The sequence below is a fragment of the Corvus hawaiiensis genome, chromosome 12, assembly GCF_020740725.1.
Source record: "Corvus hawaiiensis isolate bCorHaw1 chromosome 12, bCorHaw1.pri.cur, whole genome shotgun sequence".
In the NCBI taxonomy this organism is placed as follows: Eukaryota; Metazoa; Chordata; class Aves; order Passeriformes; family Corvidae; genus Corvus; species Corvus hawaiiensis.
This window is the reverse complement of record NC_063224.1, coordinates 19,475,277-19,494,955: the sequence shown is the minus strand read 5'-3', so window position 1 is coordinate 19,494,955 and position 19,679 is coordinate 19,475,277. Positions and strand designations below refer to the sequence as shown.

Sequence of the window (19,679 nt, the reverse complement as noted above, 5' to 3'; positions counted from 1 at the left end):
TGTTCTCTCTTAACCTGGGGGTTTTTTATACTAGGACAAATTTGCTACATATATTTTCTTACACGGACTAATACAATCATTGGGCAGTAGTGTAGAAAAATTAAGTGTTTTCTGTCAAAATCAGGTGTTTTGTATTGCCTACACACATAACTATTAAGCATTGACTGGCAATGCTTAATGTGTTCTCAGATATAAGGAGGTTTAGGAAGAGAACTGCTGGCAGTGCACATTCCTTTTGTACAAGTCTCTATTTTCATGCTGTATTATGAGTTAAACTTTCAGATTGGGTTGCATAAACACAGGTCACAAAACCAACATGTTAAGTCACTCTAGCAAAAGATCTGTCAGCTTCAAGGACAATATTTATACCAACTTCTTTGGACAGTACAGATCCAATTGTGCCAGTGATCTGTTTTATGTTACAACAGTCATTTTGCAAGTACTGTTGGAGTCCCAGAGGTCTTTAGGCTTCTGTGTGATTTTTAAAAAAAATTGTTTAAAACATAATTTATTAATGTTGCAGTTTGCTTCGTTTCTAAGCCTAAATGGCTTGTTTAAATTGAGACTGGAACGTGGAATTAGATGATCCTTTCTACCCTGGGCCTGCATAATCTATTGATGAACTCCTTCTAAGAGCACTTGGTAGATAGACCAGGTGTTCTGTGAGCTGTGGCTGGTAACTGCACAGGAATTATCCCTCTGAGGCAGCATCAATTGTCTCTGCATAGCACCTGTTAGGAGATCTTTTGGGGAAGGTGAGGTTAAAAATCCAATCAGCTGTGCTGTGGGTTTTTTTTGTTTTGTTTTATAAAGGTATTTTGGTTTTTGAGCAGTGGTCACGTTCTGAGCCCCCTGCCTAAACAGCATTGGAGCAACCTGAGCAGGTTGGAGATCAGAGCAAAAGGCACCTGGAATACACTGCAGATGCTTTGCTTTAGTTCATAGTGCCAGATGCAGAGGGAGAAGGAATTTGCCATGATCTCCCAAGTCTCATTCTGTTACTTGTGTACTGAAGATGAAATGCTTCTTCCATCCTTGCACCACAGTTCTCCAGAAGTGAGAAGGGAACTGGCAGCTTGTGTCTTCCATGAACTGATGACACCGTCCTTCTTCCTGGTATTTCTTATAGATTTCAACAATCTGATTATATTTGATTTTTATTTATAATTATTTGATTTTAGCAAACAGGTGGGACTGTTCCTCTGACAGGAGTGAGGGAGTACCTTCTTTAATTCAGAGTGCTTGGGACCATTCTGTGATTCTACAGCTGTTCCTGCAGTACAGAGTGTGAGATCAAAGGCTGCTGATAAAACACCTGTGGGACATTACTTTGGCCAAGTTAGTAGAAATTTAAGAATGTAGGGTTCTGGCTGATTTTTTTTTTTTTCTTTTGCTTATTTTGGCATTTTATTCTTTACCATTTAAATGTATGCTCATACATTATTTGCCTCTTTCAATATTTATTACTTTCCTGTGTTTTGATGGTTTTTTTTATACTTTTGCAGCCTCTGTATATGACACAGTTACTACAGGAGTTGCTTTCTGTACAACAGTCTTTCACATCCCTTAGTGCTTTAGGAGGAAGTCACTCCTGCTTATGTATAAATTCATCAAGATATGTGCTTTTAAAAATATATATGACTTTATAATGCATATTTCCCTTATGGAAAGTCTCTAACATTGCTTTTAGAAGCTGTGTGAAAAGAAGAGGCTGTTGCAGTGCTTGAAGGAATTTAATCAACTTAAATTTAGGAAGAAATCTTTCTTTAAAAACAGCACTTCTTCCTAGAAACCATTGAAACCATTTGCTTTCAAATGATCCTGTGTATTAGACAGTACCTGGCCATCAAGTACTATTGTCCAACACAGGATTATTTGCTTTAAAAGTTTATTAAAATTAGAATTCTTCCCAGCATGTTGTGGATATTGGCAGATGTCCCCTGTCCCTGGCTGGAATGAAAATGTGGATCAGTATAGACTAGGATCTAACAGATATGCAAAGTTGCTAAATTTTTTTAAATATGTATTTTTAGCCGTTTGGGGAAAAGAGATTTGTTTTGATCCTAATTAGAGACTCGCCAGTCATTTTCATATTTTCCTGAGGTAAATATGCAAGAAACATGGAGCTGGTGAGGGTAGAAGAGAGCCTTGTCTGGGTGTGTTGGAGAGAGGCGGGTTTGTTCCAGCAAGATGAAAGAACAGTCACTTGTCTGTGTTGTGCAGCACTATCAATATTATGCAAAAATGCAAAAGCTGGGGAACCTGTCAGTGGAAATTTCCATTTCCTTTATGCCTCACAGTTCAAAGGGAGCCCGTTCTGCAGGGAGACAGGAGTGGCCCAGGGGAATGGGGAGCACAGCAGCTCCTGCTCCACCAGGAGCTCGGACACGTTTGCTTTCAGAGAGCTAATGAATTTTGCCATAGTTTTGCCTTTGCCTAAATGATCCTTTTGTCGTTTTTCTAAAATTCATGGTTTGGGTCTCATGTGATGTGCAGGGAGAGCTGAAGCTCTGGTATCCAAGGGGTGAACGTGAGCTGCCCCTGCAGGAGCAGGGCTGGGCAGGAGAGGTGCTGGAGCCCCAGGGGCTGCAGTGTGACTGGGATCCTGTGCTGGGATCCTCTCTCCTTCTCAGGGAGACCCCTCAGAGCTGCCAAAGAGCTGGGAACGCTGGAATTTGGCAGTGTCTCTTGGATGGGGGTTTGTGTGACAAGAGAAACCCGATTATCTGAGTACCAGTGTAAATCATTGCACAGTCAGCCAGTAGAATGAACTGTTTGTGTGGGTGCAGGGAAAAAAATCTTCCAAGACTTTTTGACCATTGATTTTTTGGTTGTAAATTACTTTCTTGATGCACTCACTGGAGTTATGGGAGTGTTTTTGCAGTTCTGACTGCAGAGTATTTCAGCTGAGAGCAGCCTTAGAAGTGAGGCACAGAACTGGGCACAGCACAAAATCAGTTCCACTGGGCTGGACTCAGTCCCAAGGAAGCAGCAGGGAGCAAACGGGGAGCCAGGTGTGTGTGTTCGAACACACGGAGCAGCTGGGGAGCTCTGTGCTGCCTGGACACTCGATTTCATCATCTCTGCAGGGCTGGGGTTCTTCACTGCTGTGGCAATGAAACCTTGTATGCAATGCAACTGACACTTGAAGGAGTTGGCAGAAAATTTCATGTGGTGCACAAATGACAAACTGTCCTGTGCCTGCCTTGTCTCTGCAGAGTGTAATTCCAAAGCTGTAGTTCACAGGCCTTCACAGGGCAATCTTGATCTTTATTTCTATTTTTAATTTATTTTCCCCCCTTCTGTTTTGAACAAACATCTTGCTTTCCTTAGCTGTTGAATGAAAAATCAGTCATCCTTGACCTTTATGTTTACTGCTCTCAAAATAGTAGTACCTATTGAGGATAAAAATGAACATTTTATAAGTTTAAAAAAAATTGTTAGAATTAATTCCCTCTGGGCTCTTCATGGACTTTTCTCATTTGGTGCATGGTGTAAATGTTATTCTGTAATAAATGCAGTCTCAACTTTTAAATGCAAGAAATACCATGTATTTTGGTAGTTATTGCAGGTGTGGTCTGTTGCTTTGTGACAGTAACTTTCTGAAATTGATGTTTATGGACTCTTACTGGGGAAGCAATGCTTAAGTGGATCTTGTGTTTACTAAGGTAACTCTAAATAAATGAGGGAAAGAAGAGATGGCAATTAATGCTCATATGGTTAATTTGGTTCTTTCTACCTAGCACTTTTTTTTGCTTGAGGAACCATCTTTTTATTTTTAGTTGTGGTGCAAAATACTCAAACAGTGTTTAATAGCAGAGCAAAATTATGTGAGTTTGACCAGAGGTGCTTGGTTTAGAGGACTGACTGTTTGTAACCTTCAACTTGATAACTTCATACAGAAGCAAGGGGAAATGTTCCCAAACCTTGCAAATAAAGTACTGGTTGGAGGAAAAATGAGGGTCATTGTACAAAAATTTAAAATAAGAATTAAAGAAATATTAATAACCACACTCACCCTCCCTTCCCCTGACAAACAAACCAGCAACCCCAAACAAAACTAAAAGGAGATGTTACTTGGAGCTCCATCTTCTGTGGAAGATAAATCAGACACCAGCAGGCCACTGGTGTCACCTTTTGTGGCAAAGTCATGCTGTTGAAATCTGCAGGCTTCTCCAGAGTGCATTAGTTTAGTCACTTTAATCTCCATCTAGATGTAAACGTTTGGATTTCAGAAAGCAAATGGCAAGGCCAACCACCAGTTTAAATGTCATATCTTTGTTCACACGAGTTACAATTGTGATATGGCACTGTCTGCTTTTTAAAGGGTACCTGGTCACTTGTGCAGGATGAAATACAGGATAAAAAGGCAGGGCAGGAATTTTGATTGAATGGTTCTTAAAAGCTTGTGTGAAGTTGTGGACAGCTGTGGATAAAGGCATGTGGATGTTACTGAAGCCTCTGAGCATCAGAGCCAGCTCCTGGTGATGTCCCAGCCTGCAAGGCTGAGCAGCAGCTTGGAAGCTGAGGAGCTTTGCAGCTGTCAGGAGTGACTTGTTGGCAGTTTTCAAGTCTGTTAAGACCTCTCATTTGTAGCACCAGTTCAGCTTTTCCATCCTCATTAGTCCAGGAGCCATACCTGCCTGGACCCTTAAAACCAAGAGTGTAGGATGATCACAGAATCATGGAATGGGGTTTCCCACCTTTACAGCAGAATCAGCAGAACAAAAGCGTCGTCCTTTTTTATAATAAAATATTTATCTTGGCATAAGCCCTTCTTCATCCATGAGTTACAACATCTCTGCCTTGTCCTCCTTCTGAGTGGGACAGAGAGCAAATCCATGGCCTTGGATGCTCTCCTTTGGACTGACAGGACCACTGGGGACTGAACAGAATTACTTGCAAATAAACTAGCAAGTGACCAGAAGTAATTTTGGAAAGGAGAAAGGGAGCAGCAGCAGCCTGGAGTGGATTTGATTCAGCTCAAAGATTTGATTCTGTTGTGGATGGCAGCTCTGTACAGTATTTTATGGCACAGCATACTGTGTCTCATGAGGTTGCTGTAATTTCAGCAGAAATTCTTTTACCTCTGTGATGTGGTTTTACTTTGTCTATAAATATAATAGCAAGAACTTCAGCTCCATCATGGCCAGATTTGAAGCAGCTCATCTTTTTTCAATTAGTTTATTCTTCTTATTGTCACGATTATTCATTTTCTCTTACGTGGAAAAAATTTAAAGAGTATTTTAGGGAGGGTTCTTTACTTCTTGCTTTTATTTCTGCTCTGACTTCGCCCAAACCCCTTGTTTTTTTCTTTTCTTATCTTTCTGCTCTAAGTAGTAGCTCCCACATTTTAGATTAAAAACCTCCACTGCTAATTGGATCTCTGATGTTACCATTACATGTGTGTGTGACAGTGTCATTGCTCCTTAAGCTCCCAACAGTCTGCTCTGGGGGTATAAAAGATCATTTTTGTTTTGGCTTTTTCAGAAACCAGCCTTATTGTAGGAATGTAGAGCAATTGTTAATTGCATTAGAAAGGTTTGACCTAAACAGGGCAAATGAAATTGCAGAGATGAATAAATTGGAGCCTCAAGATAGAATCAATTCTTTAGATTTAAATTGTTGAATTCTCTGTAAGGAATTTGATATTCTTTGTAAAAAGTAAACTAGAATAAAATGCCAGTGATGATGACAAGTTTCTGATATACTTATATCAAAGCACGTTAGGAAAGGCATCAGCAGTTTAATTTCAGCAGGATTTTATATTCTACAGTATCTCAGAGCTCTTGAAAGAAGCCTTCAAGGTCCATTTGTAGTGTGGAGCTGGGTGATAAATGTGTCATGTTGTGGGCAGGCCTGGTCATCTTGCTTACACTGTGCTCCTTTGGAAAGGTCCCCAAGGTGATTTAAAAAGTCAGAGGTCAGCAGGATTAATTAATGAGCACATCTGACCCCATAAATCATAGACCATCATGTATCATCCATGTCATCCTTAAGTATGGTACTAAGGAAGTACAAAATGTGTCTGAAAAAGCATAACCTGGATTATAAGAAGTGAAAGGGTAGAATATTAAATACAGCTTTGGTTGCTTGTTCTGATGATTAGGTCTCCTGCAATTAAAATTAGCTTCATTTTGAGTATTACTTCTGCCTTAACTTTGCAGCTGTTGATTTTGTTTTGCTGTTAATTTTGTTGGCTTTCTGATGTTAAGCTTTTAAAACAACCAGTATTTTTGATTGTTTGAACACTGGAGTCTTCATGTGCACAGCTCAATCTTTTTAATATTCAAAGCAGTTTAGGTTCTTTTGATTCATACTGTGAGAAATTCTCTCCTCCTTTCAATAACGTCTGTGGCTCTTTTCTGTACCCTGTCCAATTTTTCAACCTTCTTTTAAAAATGTGGATACAGGAACAGGATGCAGCATTCCAGTGTCCCTTGCAAAGTTAAGATTACCACCTATCGTGTCCATATGTCCAAAGGAGTGCAAAAGTGATTTTTCTCCCTTTTTTTTGGTCATGGCAGCACCTCTTGAGATGCTTGCCTACAGTAATTACTAAGTTCTTCTGGATTATTTCTTCTAGGATTTGTAGATGCCAAATGTACTCTGGTAGTAAAATACACAGCTTGACCTTGAGTTGAACTAATTTAGTTTTTTTTTTTAATTATCCAAGAGCGTAGCTGCCCTCTCCTCAATATTTAGTTTGCACATTCTTGGTGACACACATGTATTTACATAGAGACTTGGTGGAAATGTTGAACACTGTTGCAGATACAGTGAGACTTCCCCTCTAGTGGGAAAAAGGTTTGTGCAGGTGAGAACCACAGCTCGTGTTGGCAACTGCAGGAGCCCAGTTAGAGCTGTAAACTCAGAGCTGCGGAGGGGCATGCTTGCAGAAATTGTGAAATGCCATTTATTTTCTAATACCTCTATTTATATAAAGTTTAAACTTTATCTCTGCAAAGCAAAAGTTCTATAATTAAAACTGCCAATAGCTAGTTAATAGAATTTGGATTTGTTTGATGTCCTAAGTGCCAGGTAGCATCTATCTCAGTAAGCTTGAGCAGGGATAAAAAAATCTCTCTCTTTACACAGGCAGGTGAAAAATTGGTAGGAATTTGTGAGACTCACGATTTGGTTTTGTTTCTTTACTATTTGATAAAGAGTTTGGGTCTTACAGGGCTCATGACATCTGGACATGAGAGTGGAAGTGGCAATGAGCCATGGAAGCCTCTCTGATTCCTTGGGAAGGTCCCTGTTGGAGATGAGGATCAGGCCTCAGTGATGCCTCATGCAGTCTGTACACTCAGTTTTGGTAACCAGCTGTTGCTGAGTCAGTACCCTCAAAATAGTTTCCTGTGAATTAACACCGTGCCAGAAACTTCCATTTCTACAGTTACTTTCTAAAGCATTCTGTAATCATGGCTAGGAAAAGAGGTGTTTTGGGGGTGGCTGGATGGCACTGTTCCCTTCAAAGTCTTTGTGCTGTGTAACTGGAACATAGTTATGGGATTCATACCCAGCAGAGTCAGTTTAGAGTCATGTCTTAAATTTTCTAAGCCTGACTTCTTATTGCACTTCACAAGATGCACTCTGGGGAAAAAATGAAATAAAATCATCTTTAAAAAATGGAAAAAGTGAAGGAGCTGTAACAGGAAGTGAGCCTGCCTTGCATGTGGGAGAAGAGAGTCAAGTAGAAGAAATTGGCCTTGAATTCTAATTATTGTGATTGGTTTTATATGGTGGGAGTTGCTGTGTTCACTATGGTTTTGTTTTGTATGGGTTTTTTGTTTTTTTCTTCACCTCAAGCCTGTAAGTTGCACAGCAATCTTGTATGCAGGTTTTCTTTCAATCCCCTCTGCCTATGGTAGTATTTGCTTCCCACTTCATGTTTGTGCTGAATTGTCCTTTCTTGATCCCTCCACCCTGACCTCACCTGTTCATCCATGGTTCGTTCGTGGTTTGGGAATGGTGTTCCCCAGCTTAGTGGGAGCATGCGGATAGTGCAGTGTCCATACACATCAGATGTGAAAGGTATCCTGATAACACACTGAACACCTTGTCCTGAATGAATCTAGACTTTGTTTCTTCTGTTATTCACACCCTTGAATGTTTTTTCCCTCGAGTCTGATCGGTTTGTCTTGTATTGATATAATTATTTTTGTGCAAATACCTGCCATACAGAATTCTTCCTTTGGTTCCAGTGACATGTTAATGACCCTGTTTGAGGTGAGGCATGGCAGCAGCAGCGTCTGAACACCAGTGACATGTTCAGCACATGAATTGTGTGTAGCAAGTTGTTTTTCTTCACTTGGAACAAAGCAGGGGTTTTCCCTGAGCATGTTGCTGTGCTTATGTTCTAAAATGTCTGCCTGAAACACCAGTTTTATGCAATAAATAGGTAAAAATCTCTGTGTTCTTACACTACTGGCAGCTGTTACTCACAGAAGTGGCACAGGATGCACAGTTTTGTACAGTGAAGGCCTCAAGGAATGGGTAGAAAAGCTCCTGCCTGGTGTCTGGGATGTGGGATCAGAGGTTCCTGCAGTGCCCAGTCTGACAGCCAGGCTGGTTCAGCACCCGCTGGGCTCTGGCAGGGTGAGCCCATCCCTGTGCTGACAGCTCTGCCTGGAGCCAGCCTGGGCTGAGCTGATGGCCCAGGGCTGCAGAGTGCTCTGTGTGCTGTGGGACTGCAGCAAACGCTGCTGCTGGTCCTGTGTGACTGCCTCTGCCTTCTGTGCAACACCTGAGCACTTGCTGCAGTTCTTGTTCCACCCTTCTGTGTCATCACTTCTGATAAAGCAAACAATCATCATTTAGTAATGCTATTGAATTTGTTTTTTAGGATCTGGTCAACACTGGACTCAGCACTTTCTTCTTTTTCATTGCCTCTGTAGTACTTGCTGCTTTAAACCATAAAACTGGAGCAGAAATTGCTGCTGTGGTAAGAATTTAAACTTGTTTATATCTGACCCTTATCTTGCATTAAAACTTAGAATTAACTTTTACTCATTGATTGAATACCCCTGTTGCTTTTTCCATCACAATTTACTTCTAATTTTACAGTTTGCTATAAGGTAGTTCTTATTTTAAGAGTGTTAACATCCTTGGAGCTTTGTCTTAAGGCTTGAGGCAAGAATAGGGGAAAAATGACTTGCAGAGAACACTTTGCAGTTGAACTTGCCTTTCTCTATAGCTGCCTTACATGATCCTGCTCTATGTTGCAAGCCTATGGAAAAGTTAGAGCCAAAAATTCAGAAGAAATTGAAGCTGCTTACACATAATTTGCTGAGTTCTTGCTCAGTACACGTGGTTTTTTGTTCTGTGGAGTGAATGTAGTAGCACTTCAGGGTTTTAAATCTACAACAGTCAGTTCAAGCAAATTAGTTTTGTGCATGAGTTGGCAACCTCTTTTTATTTTCTTTTTTATTTTCTTTTCAAACCTGGTTTTTAAAATCCCATGAGTCCTGCAGAAGCATAGAGGAAAAGCTGCAAAGCAGCTGCTTCTCCAGGCTGAGGCTCTGGACTTGTCACTTTTCATGGGCACCCTGAGGAATGAGCTTTTGGATGAAGGGCTGGTTTCTTTACAAGGGGGTCTTCCACTGGGCTGCACTGCAGGATTTAATTGTCATGTTGGTAGTCAGAGAACTTTGTTTTCTGGGATCATTGAACTTAGTCACTTTTGCAGATTCTCTAGTTCATTGAAGAAGAAAAACAAGTTCCCAGGCCGTGATGATTTGTCAGTGCAAATAATGCAGGAAACTGAACTTCTGAGGACTTTGCTGTGAAAGTGCTTTTCTTCTTGTTTTCAGAAATTGTCTTCGACAACTCTTTCTGCTTCTTGTAGGTGTTTGGTTTCCTGGCAATGGCAGTGTATGCTGTGAACACGTTTTTAGCAATTAAGAAGTGGCGAATGAGCAGCAGGCAGCAGAGCAGCCGCCAGACCAGCGACTACATCCGCGCTCGGACAGAGTCCAGGGAGGTCGTGCATCGCCCGGAGATCCAGCGCCTGGACGCGTGACACTGACCCTCAGATGGGACTGAAAGGGAAAAGAAGCACTCAACTCCCTCATGGAATAAGGGTTTTTGCTTTATTTAAGGAGGAAAAGGCAGATCCGAGGGTGGCGAAGGATGCCCAGCCCTGCACATGAGTGCAGAGATGCATTGAGCCAGAAGCTGTTGTCACGGAGGCAGAAAATGTTGGTCATTCAAAAGGAAGGTCCCTCCAAGCTCTCCACATATATATGTGCATATATTATATAGCTCATAGAATATATAGTATATAACATATATATGTGCTGAAGTACGTTTCTGTTTTGGATAACTGCACAGTAGTTTCCTTCCCCCTCTGAAGATCCACTGTTCCTTCATCTGCCCCAAAGACAGAGCAGCCCTACCCTGGCTGGGTGACAGAGGAGGGAAATGCACAGGTGGAACACCCAGATGTGCCAAGGAGCCAGGGGCACACAGCAATAACTCAGCCACGGCCCGTGTCAGCCAGCGGGGTCTGTCCATCCCAAACTGTGTCTGTCTGTCCTCCTGCTCCCTCCTGCCCTGCAGCCTCTGGCACACCTGCCTGGCTGCTGGATAACCATTCCATTCCACGTGTTCTCATGGATGCAGTGTGCTGGGAAAGGGCCACCGGCCAGCTCTGAACTGGGCTGGGGCTGGGGTGGTCACTGGTGGGGGTGCACTGAGTGTGAATAGGTGGTTGTCTGCTCATGTTGGGACACATTCCAGTTGTCAGTCCAAAGTGGGAAAATAAATATATTTAGGAGACAGGGTGGAGGAAAGGGGCTTGAGGGGCACAGTAAGAGAGTGAAGGGGTTGTCATCCTATAGACTTACATTCCAGCCGTGGCTTTCTTTTTCTTTTTCTTTTTTTTTTTCCTTTTTTCTTTTTTTTTTAAGGTTCAACATTTCTAGAAATTGTTGCTAGAACTTGCTTTCCCTCCAAGCCCAGGGTAAGGAAGAGCTAGCAAAAATTTATGTGCTTTTAAAGTGTTCCTAAGGTTGCAATGTTGTGATTCATGTAAAGTAAATATTTCTTTTTGGAAGGATGGTTGTTCTAAAATTAAACCCATTGGTAGTAGGTAAACCTGATTTTTATTTTAACTGGGTGTTTCTGCAGATTTTTTCCCCTAATAGTTCTTTGGAAAATGAATTTAGCTAATTGAAAAATAATACGATTGTATTGATTTGTTTAGAAATAGTTTTACTTAACTGAAGGTTTTTTTTATTTTCCTTGTACTTCCAGTGAATGAATTACATTTTCTCTACTCACAACTCAAATTCAGCAGTAATTGGCTAGACAATGTCACAATATTATTAGGAAGATGTCTCTTCAGATTTTTCTGTTTCTTTGGTGTTTTTTATCTCTGTAGTGCATTATTTGGCATTTGTGTGCCTGTGTGAAGACTGTGTGTGTGGGAGAAGATCTCTAGAGCTGAACTCCTTTCTGGTGTGAGGAAAATGAAAATCTGTGGAATTAGTGGAACTGTTTGCCATGTATGCCTGAGTTTCTGTGTCCTGATGGAGCTGCACTCCTCAGGGTGGGTGCAGTACCTGGAGCCTTAAGAACAACTGGCTGTGTATGGTGGATAAGTTATTTTAACCATGAAAACCAGGTGACACCAAACAGGAGATCAGGAGAAGTGCCTGGGCTTTTATAATACTGGAAGGAACTGGGATAGTGAAGGTGTGAACCTAATGCTGCAATATTCAAATTGAGCAGCAGAGAATTATTTTGATGAGTGAAAAAAGGTGACAAAGGTGATGCCTTTTCATTTTTTACTGACATCTACAGTGCATTTCACCTTAGGGGCTAAGATGGAGATTAAAATTCAGAGTTACTGATGAGGTTAAGGAAAATTTGCATTTTCTTAGTGAATGATGGTTTACCAGTTCCTATAGTAAAATTTTATTGTGCTTTATTGGATGTAATGCCAAAGGGAACACCAGTTGAAAAGAAGATGGAACCAACTCTTGGTGTTGGATTAGAACAGAGACATTTCACAGAGGGTTGTCTCACCTGGGTGCATTCCCTGAGCAGTACGTGACAGTTCCATGGCCAGGGTGGTAAGAAAGAACAATTTGTTACTGCCAGAACTGCTGTGACAGCCCTGCTGTTTGCCAGCACTGCCCAGGACTGGCAGAGTTTGCAATGTCAATCATTACAAGACTTTTGAAAGTAGCACAAGCACACCCAGTCTGGAATTGTAAACTGCCATCAAAGCAGTCTCTATAAAGATTGTAAAAAACCCCAACCCAAACCAGACAAAACCAAAAAAAAAAACCCCCAAACATCCCACACCAAAACCAAAATCAAGCCAAGCTCACCTACTGAGATCCAAAATACAGTTCTCCAGAAGATCCATGCTTTTGGAGTGGAGCTGCCATCTGAAATCAGGGACCAGGATGGTGTCCCAAGGGGATTTTGTCAGGAGTCTGTCCTGTTGCTGGCTGCTGGCCAGGGCTGAAGGAGCATTCCCAGATCCTCTCCTGTGCTCCCTGGGCTCATTGTGGTTGGGGCAGAGCTCTGGGAGCTCTTGTGCCTCTCTAGGTTTATGAATTCAGTACCTTTCAAATTCCTTGCCTAGAGAAAGGGTAGCTCTGGGGTTTTGTCTGGAGTGAGCTCCCAGCTCCTGTTGAGCTGCAGTGACAGGAGCAGAGTGGGGCAGTCACACCTCCAGTGCAGTGCAGTCCTTGGGCAGTGGTGCTGGAAAGGCCTTGGGGCTGCTGCAGGTGGGATAAGTTTTCTTCAGCTGAGAATGGCAGGATTTATTAGTTCCATCACACCCTGAGCTTAGCACACTCTCAGGGTGGAATCCAAAAGAGAGCATTAATTTTAAAAACGCTATCTGATTCACTTCGTAAAAGAAAAGCAAATGTAAATTTGTAATTTCCTGATTTTTGGGACCAAAGATGATTTTTAGTGTTGTACAGTATATACTTTCTAAAAAATCTTGAGCTATTATTGCTCTGCAGAGACATTATTTACTATTTGGATTATATGGAAGGGAAATAAAGTAGCTGTGAGAGACAACTACATTTGAAATATTAAGATACTTTGATGTATATGTGGCTCATTCCCCCTGAGTTAATTTTACACAGTGTATTGGAGAGGTACTGTTTTAAGGCTATTATCTAACTGCAGTCACACAAATAAACCCTTAAGGAAGAAAACAGGGTAGAAAGTTTAAATTTTTTTTTTACTTGCTTAGAAAAGTGACATTAAATTGCTTCTCTCTCAGTCTTGCTTGTAATTGCCAGCACATAGGGATAATTTCTTTTAGTCCTTAAGGGTGCTGTTAGCTCCATAAAGGGACTCAAACCCCAATGTAAACAGAACCAAATTAGAGCAAACACTTGAACTTGGTAGGAGCAGGATGCTTGAAACAGTAATGGTTTGGATGAGTCCCCTTTGGTCAAACAAGGCCCTTAGACCTGGAATCTCTGTGTATTTCTGTGTGTAGAAATGACTAAATTCTGCAGCTTATGCCCAGACATCAAAATATTAAACAGTAAGATCTGACTGGAGCAGCAGCTTGGGAGTTGTTACACAGTGCTGGAAGAGTCTGTTTGCCTCTCACTGCCCAGGTGAGGTTTGTCCCACATCCTTGTGCTGTGCAAATGGCCCCAGCAGGAGCTCCTAAAGCCCCAGAGGAACTGAGTTATGTGTCTGAGGAAAGCCAATTCCTTCTTTCTCTCCACTTTTTCCTTTCATTTGGAATATTTGTGCCTCATAGATCTGATGCTTTAATATTTAATTCTTGCTAAGCCTTGTTTGTTGGTCCATGTAGTGTGTCTGCTGCAGTGCCAGGAAGATCAGAACGTGTCCAGATCCCTTTATTTCAGCTCTGGTGCTCTTCCCTTTCCTGATGTTTAGGAGGCTTGGGCTGGGTGGTCTTTCCCGTGGGACTGTGGGAAGCTGGTGTTGGTGTGAGATTCCTGGTAGGAGCCATGTGCTTAGAGCTTGGGAGGGGTAGGGATTGATCTCCCTGTGCCTTCTGAGAGACAGGCACTGAGCTGATATTTCAGCCTGTGTTGATCACTGGATTCAGGAGCACAGCATCAGCAAAGATCTGTGTCTTGGTAGCAGCTCATCTTTCACTTACAAGGTGTCTTTGACATGGGGTTTCAATAAAAGGAGCAGCGTGTGTCGCTTCTTCACTGGCTTTGTCATGAGTTGCACTCTGCGTCTCGTGGCACGGTCTGGACTTGTTTCACCTCTCTGTATTTCATTGCTGCTTCTAGAAAGAGGAGGGGAAGATTCCCACTCTTCCCTGAGGTAATAGTTTATTTTTTCCCCCTGTGAATTTTTCTGTCCCATGTGCTGCTTGCCCCTCCCAGCAGAGCAGAATTGGTGGTTCATGGACACAGCAGGAGTGGATCTGCTGCAGGCTGCACGGGGCTGGTCTGAGGCAGTGCACCACTAGCTTTTCATGAGCTTTAAGGTCTCTAAATGAGTTTGGTGTTTGGGACTGTTCTGCTGTTTTGGGGATGTGGAGGCACAGCAGATGCTTACCTAATATGTGGCTTTATTAATGCAATCCTTTCTTCCTTCCTCTTCCTTAGCCTCTTTCTGTATCTGTTATTTTCTCGTCTCATGACAACTTTGTAATAATTCTATTGTTTTCTTTCGTGAGGGAAAAAAACTCACCAAAAATCTAAAATAACCAAGAATGATGTTTTTTAGGGCATAGTTAAAAAAAATGAAACCAAACTTAATAGCAGTTCAGACAGTGTAGACAATAATATCCTCTTTGCTGCTCAGCTGGGATACTGAACAGCTTTGTCCATGGAAGAACATAAAGAACAGTTCTTGTCCTGAGAGCTCTGGAGCCAAAAATCTTCAGCAGATACTCGGGATAATAAAAAGGCACAGTCTGATAAGGAATTTGAGATGTGAGGAGGACACTTGACAATCCAGTGCTTTCAAAGGGATACATGGACAGTAAGAACCCATAGTGGAGAGATTGTGCACCCATGGTGGTCCTGGTGATCTCAGCAGCTCGGGGGGGCTGAGAGAGGGCTGGGATTGTCCAGGCTCAGCTTCCAGCTGGCTCGGGGCTGCTCCAGAGGAGCTGCTCCAGAGGGGATCCAGGCTCTGCTCAGTCCCACGGGAAGGAGTAAAGCCAACGTGTGGCACTTCTGAAAATCAGGCACTTGGCTCACTTGTAGCGTGAAATAATGGATTGTTTGTTGTCTGGAGGGCCAGCAAAGCTCAAAATTACTGTGCAGATAGAAGTGTCCTGTGTGTGGATTTTAATGGCAACAAAAGCATTCTAAAATGATCCTGAAATCAGTACAAAAACACACGGAATGTTTGAAAATACTTCATAGAAATTATGCCGTGTCCCCTCTCTTTATTTTGACAGAGGGAGTTGGTTAAAATGAATTTATTCAAATACTCAGGAAATCTCTGAATGACATTTTAGAGGTTTTTTCCTGGTATATTATTTTCCCTGTCAGCCACTTGGCCACCTTGAGAAATCTGCTTGATGAAGTCAGTGGTGCTGTCCAACCTGAAAGGGTTCCCTTGTTTTGGTCTTTTTTTTTGTGTTGTATTTTTTAAAATCTGTCTATAATTTAAACATTTGTATGCTAAAAGTAATCTTTAAAAAATCTGCTTACACTGTGATTTCTGGTAGCCTTTAATTTAGAGTATACAACACAATCTAATTTTCTTTTGGGATATGCAGCTTTCAAAAGTGTTCTTATATATGCCCAGAAATGAAAGTTGTCTATTTATCATAGGAATGTGATTAGATAAAATTACCTATCCAGAATCCCAGTGCAGCTCTTCTATATATGTTGGATGGAGGAGTTAATGAAATTGCCTTTTAATCTCTATGGGTTAATAAATATTTTTTTATAACTAGCCACAGATATTCCTTTTTAAATTATACTTGGCAAACAGAAGATATTTAATTTTATATACAGTATACATAGTTACCTTGATTGACATATTTATAACATAGAGCTTTGTGTTTACTACGAAGGTTTTATCTGTATCCCATGGACTTCATGGGTAAAACTTTAAAAAGCCAGTTAGCATTTATGGAAGGATGTGGGAACTTTCTTCACGGCTTCAGAATGAGGACATAGGAGCGTTTAAAAAGGCAATAGCCAGATTGTTTTAACAGAGTATCTGGGGGGGTTCTTATTTTTTGATTGGGGCTGGTCCCTACAGCTATTTTAATAACATCTGGATGTGAGTAACAGAATGGAACTTGAGCATCTGCCTCTTGTGACTGTCACAGGCTATTGTCTAGAGCACAGGAAATTTCAGGGTATTGTATTGTTTTGCTTTGGACAAATGTCTCAATAGACATATTTAATTAAAACCTTCATGTGTCTGAAAGAAAACATCCTCTCTTAACTAGGCTGATTTATCACTTTTGGTAACCTTTTAATCCCCAAAGTAGTGTTGTCTAAATATTTTTAGTGATGTTACAGCTGTCCTGATGTCTGCAGGTTAAAGTGGTCCTGGCTAGCACCCTTTTATTACAACAATTGGTACCTTCATTTTTCTACTGTTTATACTTTAATCTTGAATGTTTACTGGTTTCTATTGTTGGATCTTGTGGAGGGAGAGTGTCTTAGCACTACAGCTCATCGAGCTTTAACTCATACACCACAGTCCTGGCGTAAGAAAATACTTTGATTTATATATTGTGGCCAATTTATTGCATTTTAAAATGATTTCTATACTTTAGACACAACATTTATGACATAATAGGACGAATGACTTAGCTAATCATTATATCTGTCTAGACTTACTCTCTTCTGTGTTAGTGTCATTTGAAACTGTTTGTATATGTTGAAGTTTGTAAGGGTTCAGGAACCCACAATAAAATAGTAAAGTATGTATTTATTTCTCATTATAATGCTCGAATTTGATTTGGAAGTTGACACTTTGTATGTCTTTTCACAGAATTGTAAACAAATACCGAAAAACTGCTTCACCTAGGGTGCCTTCCATGTGTGGTACAAACACTTGTCATTCACAGGAATAGAGATGTAAATTTATTAATCCAGTAAACACTATTTTTGTAATGTGAGTCACTAATGCAGCTCTGGCCTCGTTGTGCTTTGTTCCCACCAACACCAGGTTTATGGCTGCTGTGGTCACTGCCTTCCCTGCCTGTGTGCACTAAATCTGACCCCTAGAGAATCACAGATTGTGTCTCCTTTGCTCTGCCCTCAGCTGCCACCTGAGCCTGGAGATGAAGCACATTTCTGGTGCTCCAGATTTCCTTCCTTGAGCCTTGTGGAGGGATGCTCAGTGTGGGATGTCTGTATCCTCAGGGCTGACTCTGGGTCCTCTAGACAGACTCTGCAGCCCAATCCAAACATTCCAATTCTAGCTCATCATGCATGATTTACAGCTTCTGAGGAGGGAGCATCCAGGCCTGACCAAAACACTTTGTCCCTCTGGGTTACAGTTGCTGTGTTGACAGGTTTGTAATTGCAAACAGCTCAGAGGTATTATGGAAGTACCAGGTTAGAATTCCATTCAGGCTGAGCAAAGGGGATGCAATTTTCCTTTTATCACATGAGCACAAGTCTGTGTAATCTCCTTGGTACTTTGCTTTTGAAGTAAAACCTGCAATGTTCTGTCCTGGAGAATCCTCGGAACATCCTCTGTGTGCGAGTGCAGCACCTGACTGTTGTCCTTCCCTGGGCAGTGCCCCTCGCCTCGGGGGCTGCAGGCCAGGGCTCCACTGATCACCAGGTCCTGCTGCAGGGCTGGAGGAGTATCAGCAGCCAGCACACGTTCACCTGGAGACAGTTCCCAGCCCTGAAGGGTTTCCCATTGTCCTGCTGAGTTCTGCAGTTCTCACAGAGCCCGGTGCTGCAGCAGCTGGTCCAAAGTGGTGCCTCCAGCTGGGAGCACCTTCCTGCTGTGCCCACAGCTGGAACTCACTGGTGGCAGAGCAGCAGCTGCCAGCTCTGGCTGGGAAAGGTGTCCTGGGAGTGCTTGACCAGGCTCAAAGGCAAGGTACTCTGCAAGAAAACACAACCTCCAGCTTGTTCCTGCACCAGTAACCATCTTTCAGTTTGTTGTGTCCTTTCTTTTGGTGTCTGTGCTAATCAAAAAACACAAGCTGAAGAATTGTAAAGTCTTGCAATACACAAAGCAGTCTTGGTTTTAAAATCCATTCTGTTGCAGCATAATTTAAATGGTGTATTTATCAGTTTTAAATGTCATTTTGCTTTCCCAGTCTTTTGTATATGGGCACAATACTTTTTGTACATTTTTTTTTTATTTAGTTGTCTTTCTGTCTTTTCTTTCTGGTAGTGGAAGATTTGAGCTCTCTGGGTTTTCACGGTACTCTTCTGATCATTCTTCATAGTGGTAAAAGTCTGTATTTTTGTATGTAGGAGAAATGGTAGTTTTCTAACACTTAGCCCAATCAATATAGTACGGAATCATTTGTGAAGGACTTCCTGTTTAATAAATGGACATATTAAAGTACTAAAACAGCATCTTCATCTGTAAGCATGGCCTGGGCTGGGCTGGGTTGGGATAATTTTCTTCCCAGTGGCTGGTGTGGGGCTGTTTTGGATGTGTGTTGATAATAGAGAGATGTTTTTGTTATTGCTGAGCTCACCAAGGCCTTTTCTGCCCTGTGTGCTGCCACACTGGGGAGGGGCTGGGGTGCCTGGGAGGTTGGGAGGAGACACAGCCAGGACAGGTGGCCCCAGCTGACCAGAGGGATATTCCAGACTTTATGACATCAGTATATGAAGGGGGAGAAGAAGGAGGAAGGGGGAGGTTTGGAGTGATGGTGTTTGTCTTCCACAGTCACCGTTCCAGGGGACGTGGCCCTGCTCTCCTGCAGGTGCTGAACACCTGCCTGCCCATGGGAAGCAGGGAATTGATTCCTTGTTTTGCTTTGCTTGTGAGCACAGCTTTTGCTTTCCCTATTAAATTGTCTTTATTTCAGCCCAGGGGTTCTCTCACTTTTCCCCTCCCCGTTCTCTGCCCGATCCCAGTGCTGGGAGGAGAGCGAGCCCTGCAAGGGCTTGGGGACTGCTGGGGTTAAACCACCCCAAGAGGCAGCAGAACCCCTCGGTCCAGAACTGGGGGGGTTCCTGGGTTCATAATCCAGCCAGGGCAGCTGCAAAATGCACTTTGTGTGTGGGGATTAAACACCACCACAGCAGCCTGGGCTGGGGCTGTCCGTGGGACACTCCTGGATGCAGGAATTAATGGGAAACCACGTGAAAGGCCTTGATGAGAGGTCAGAGGGAGCAGAGACAACGTGGAACTGCTCTGCTGCTCAGGTGGTTGTGGTGGAATTGCTCTTGGAGTGTTTCTGGTGTGCTGCCGTGGGCTGGAATGCTCCATCGTGGGGTTTGCAGCTGCCCATTTGGGACTGGAAAGAGATTTTTTTGGCTGAAATGCCCCAGGGAGTGGGGTAATACTCTGCTGCCTCAGGGGCTGGGGGTTGCGAGTGGTGCTGGTGGGAGTTTTGTTTTCCAGGTGCTTTAGGTACGAGTTGAAAGCACTGAGTCAATACAGGTGAGAACTGTGGAAAGGCATGGGGGGATGGAGGAGTTTGTGAAGAGATTTGGGAATGTGGGTGCTGCACTGAGGACACTTGGGAGGGATCAGGGGCGTGTGGGGAGGTGGGCACAGGTGGTGGCACAAGGGAAGGATTCCCT

General features: G+C 42.4%; 1 protein-coding gene across 2 annotated transcripts in view; it reads left to right on the top strand.

Moving 5' to 3' along the window:
- The window catches only part of CMTM4 (CKLF like MARVEL transmembrane domain containing 4), a 36,894-nt gene extending 18,402 nt beyond the window's left edge, over positions 1-18,492 (top strand). Inside the window, exons 3-5 of one of the 2 annotated variants that reach the window (XM_048316590.1) lie at positions 8,849-8,947; positions 9,851-10,020; positions 10,104-18,492. In XM_048316590.1, the coding sequence (XP_048172547.1) occupies positions 8,849-8,947; positions 9,851-10,020; positions 10,104-10,266 (432 nt within the window). In that variant the 3' untranslated portion in view covers positions 10,267-18,492. Of the gene's footprint in view, positions 1-8,848; positions 8,948-9,850 lie in introns of both variants that reach the window. The other variant, XM_048316589.1, reaches the window with a different exon arrangement.
- Positions 18,493-19,679: the final 1,187 nt, after the last annotated feature.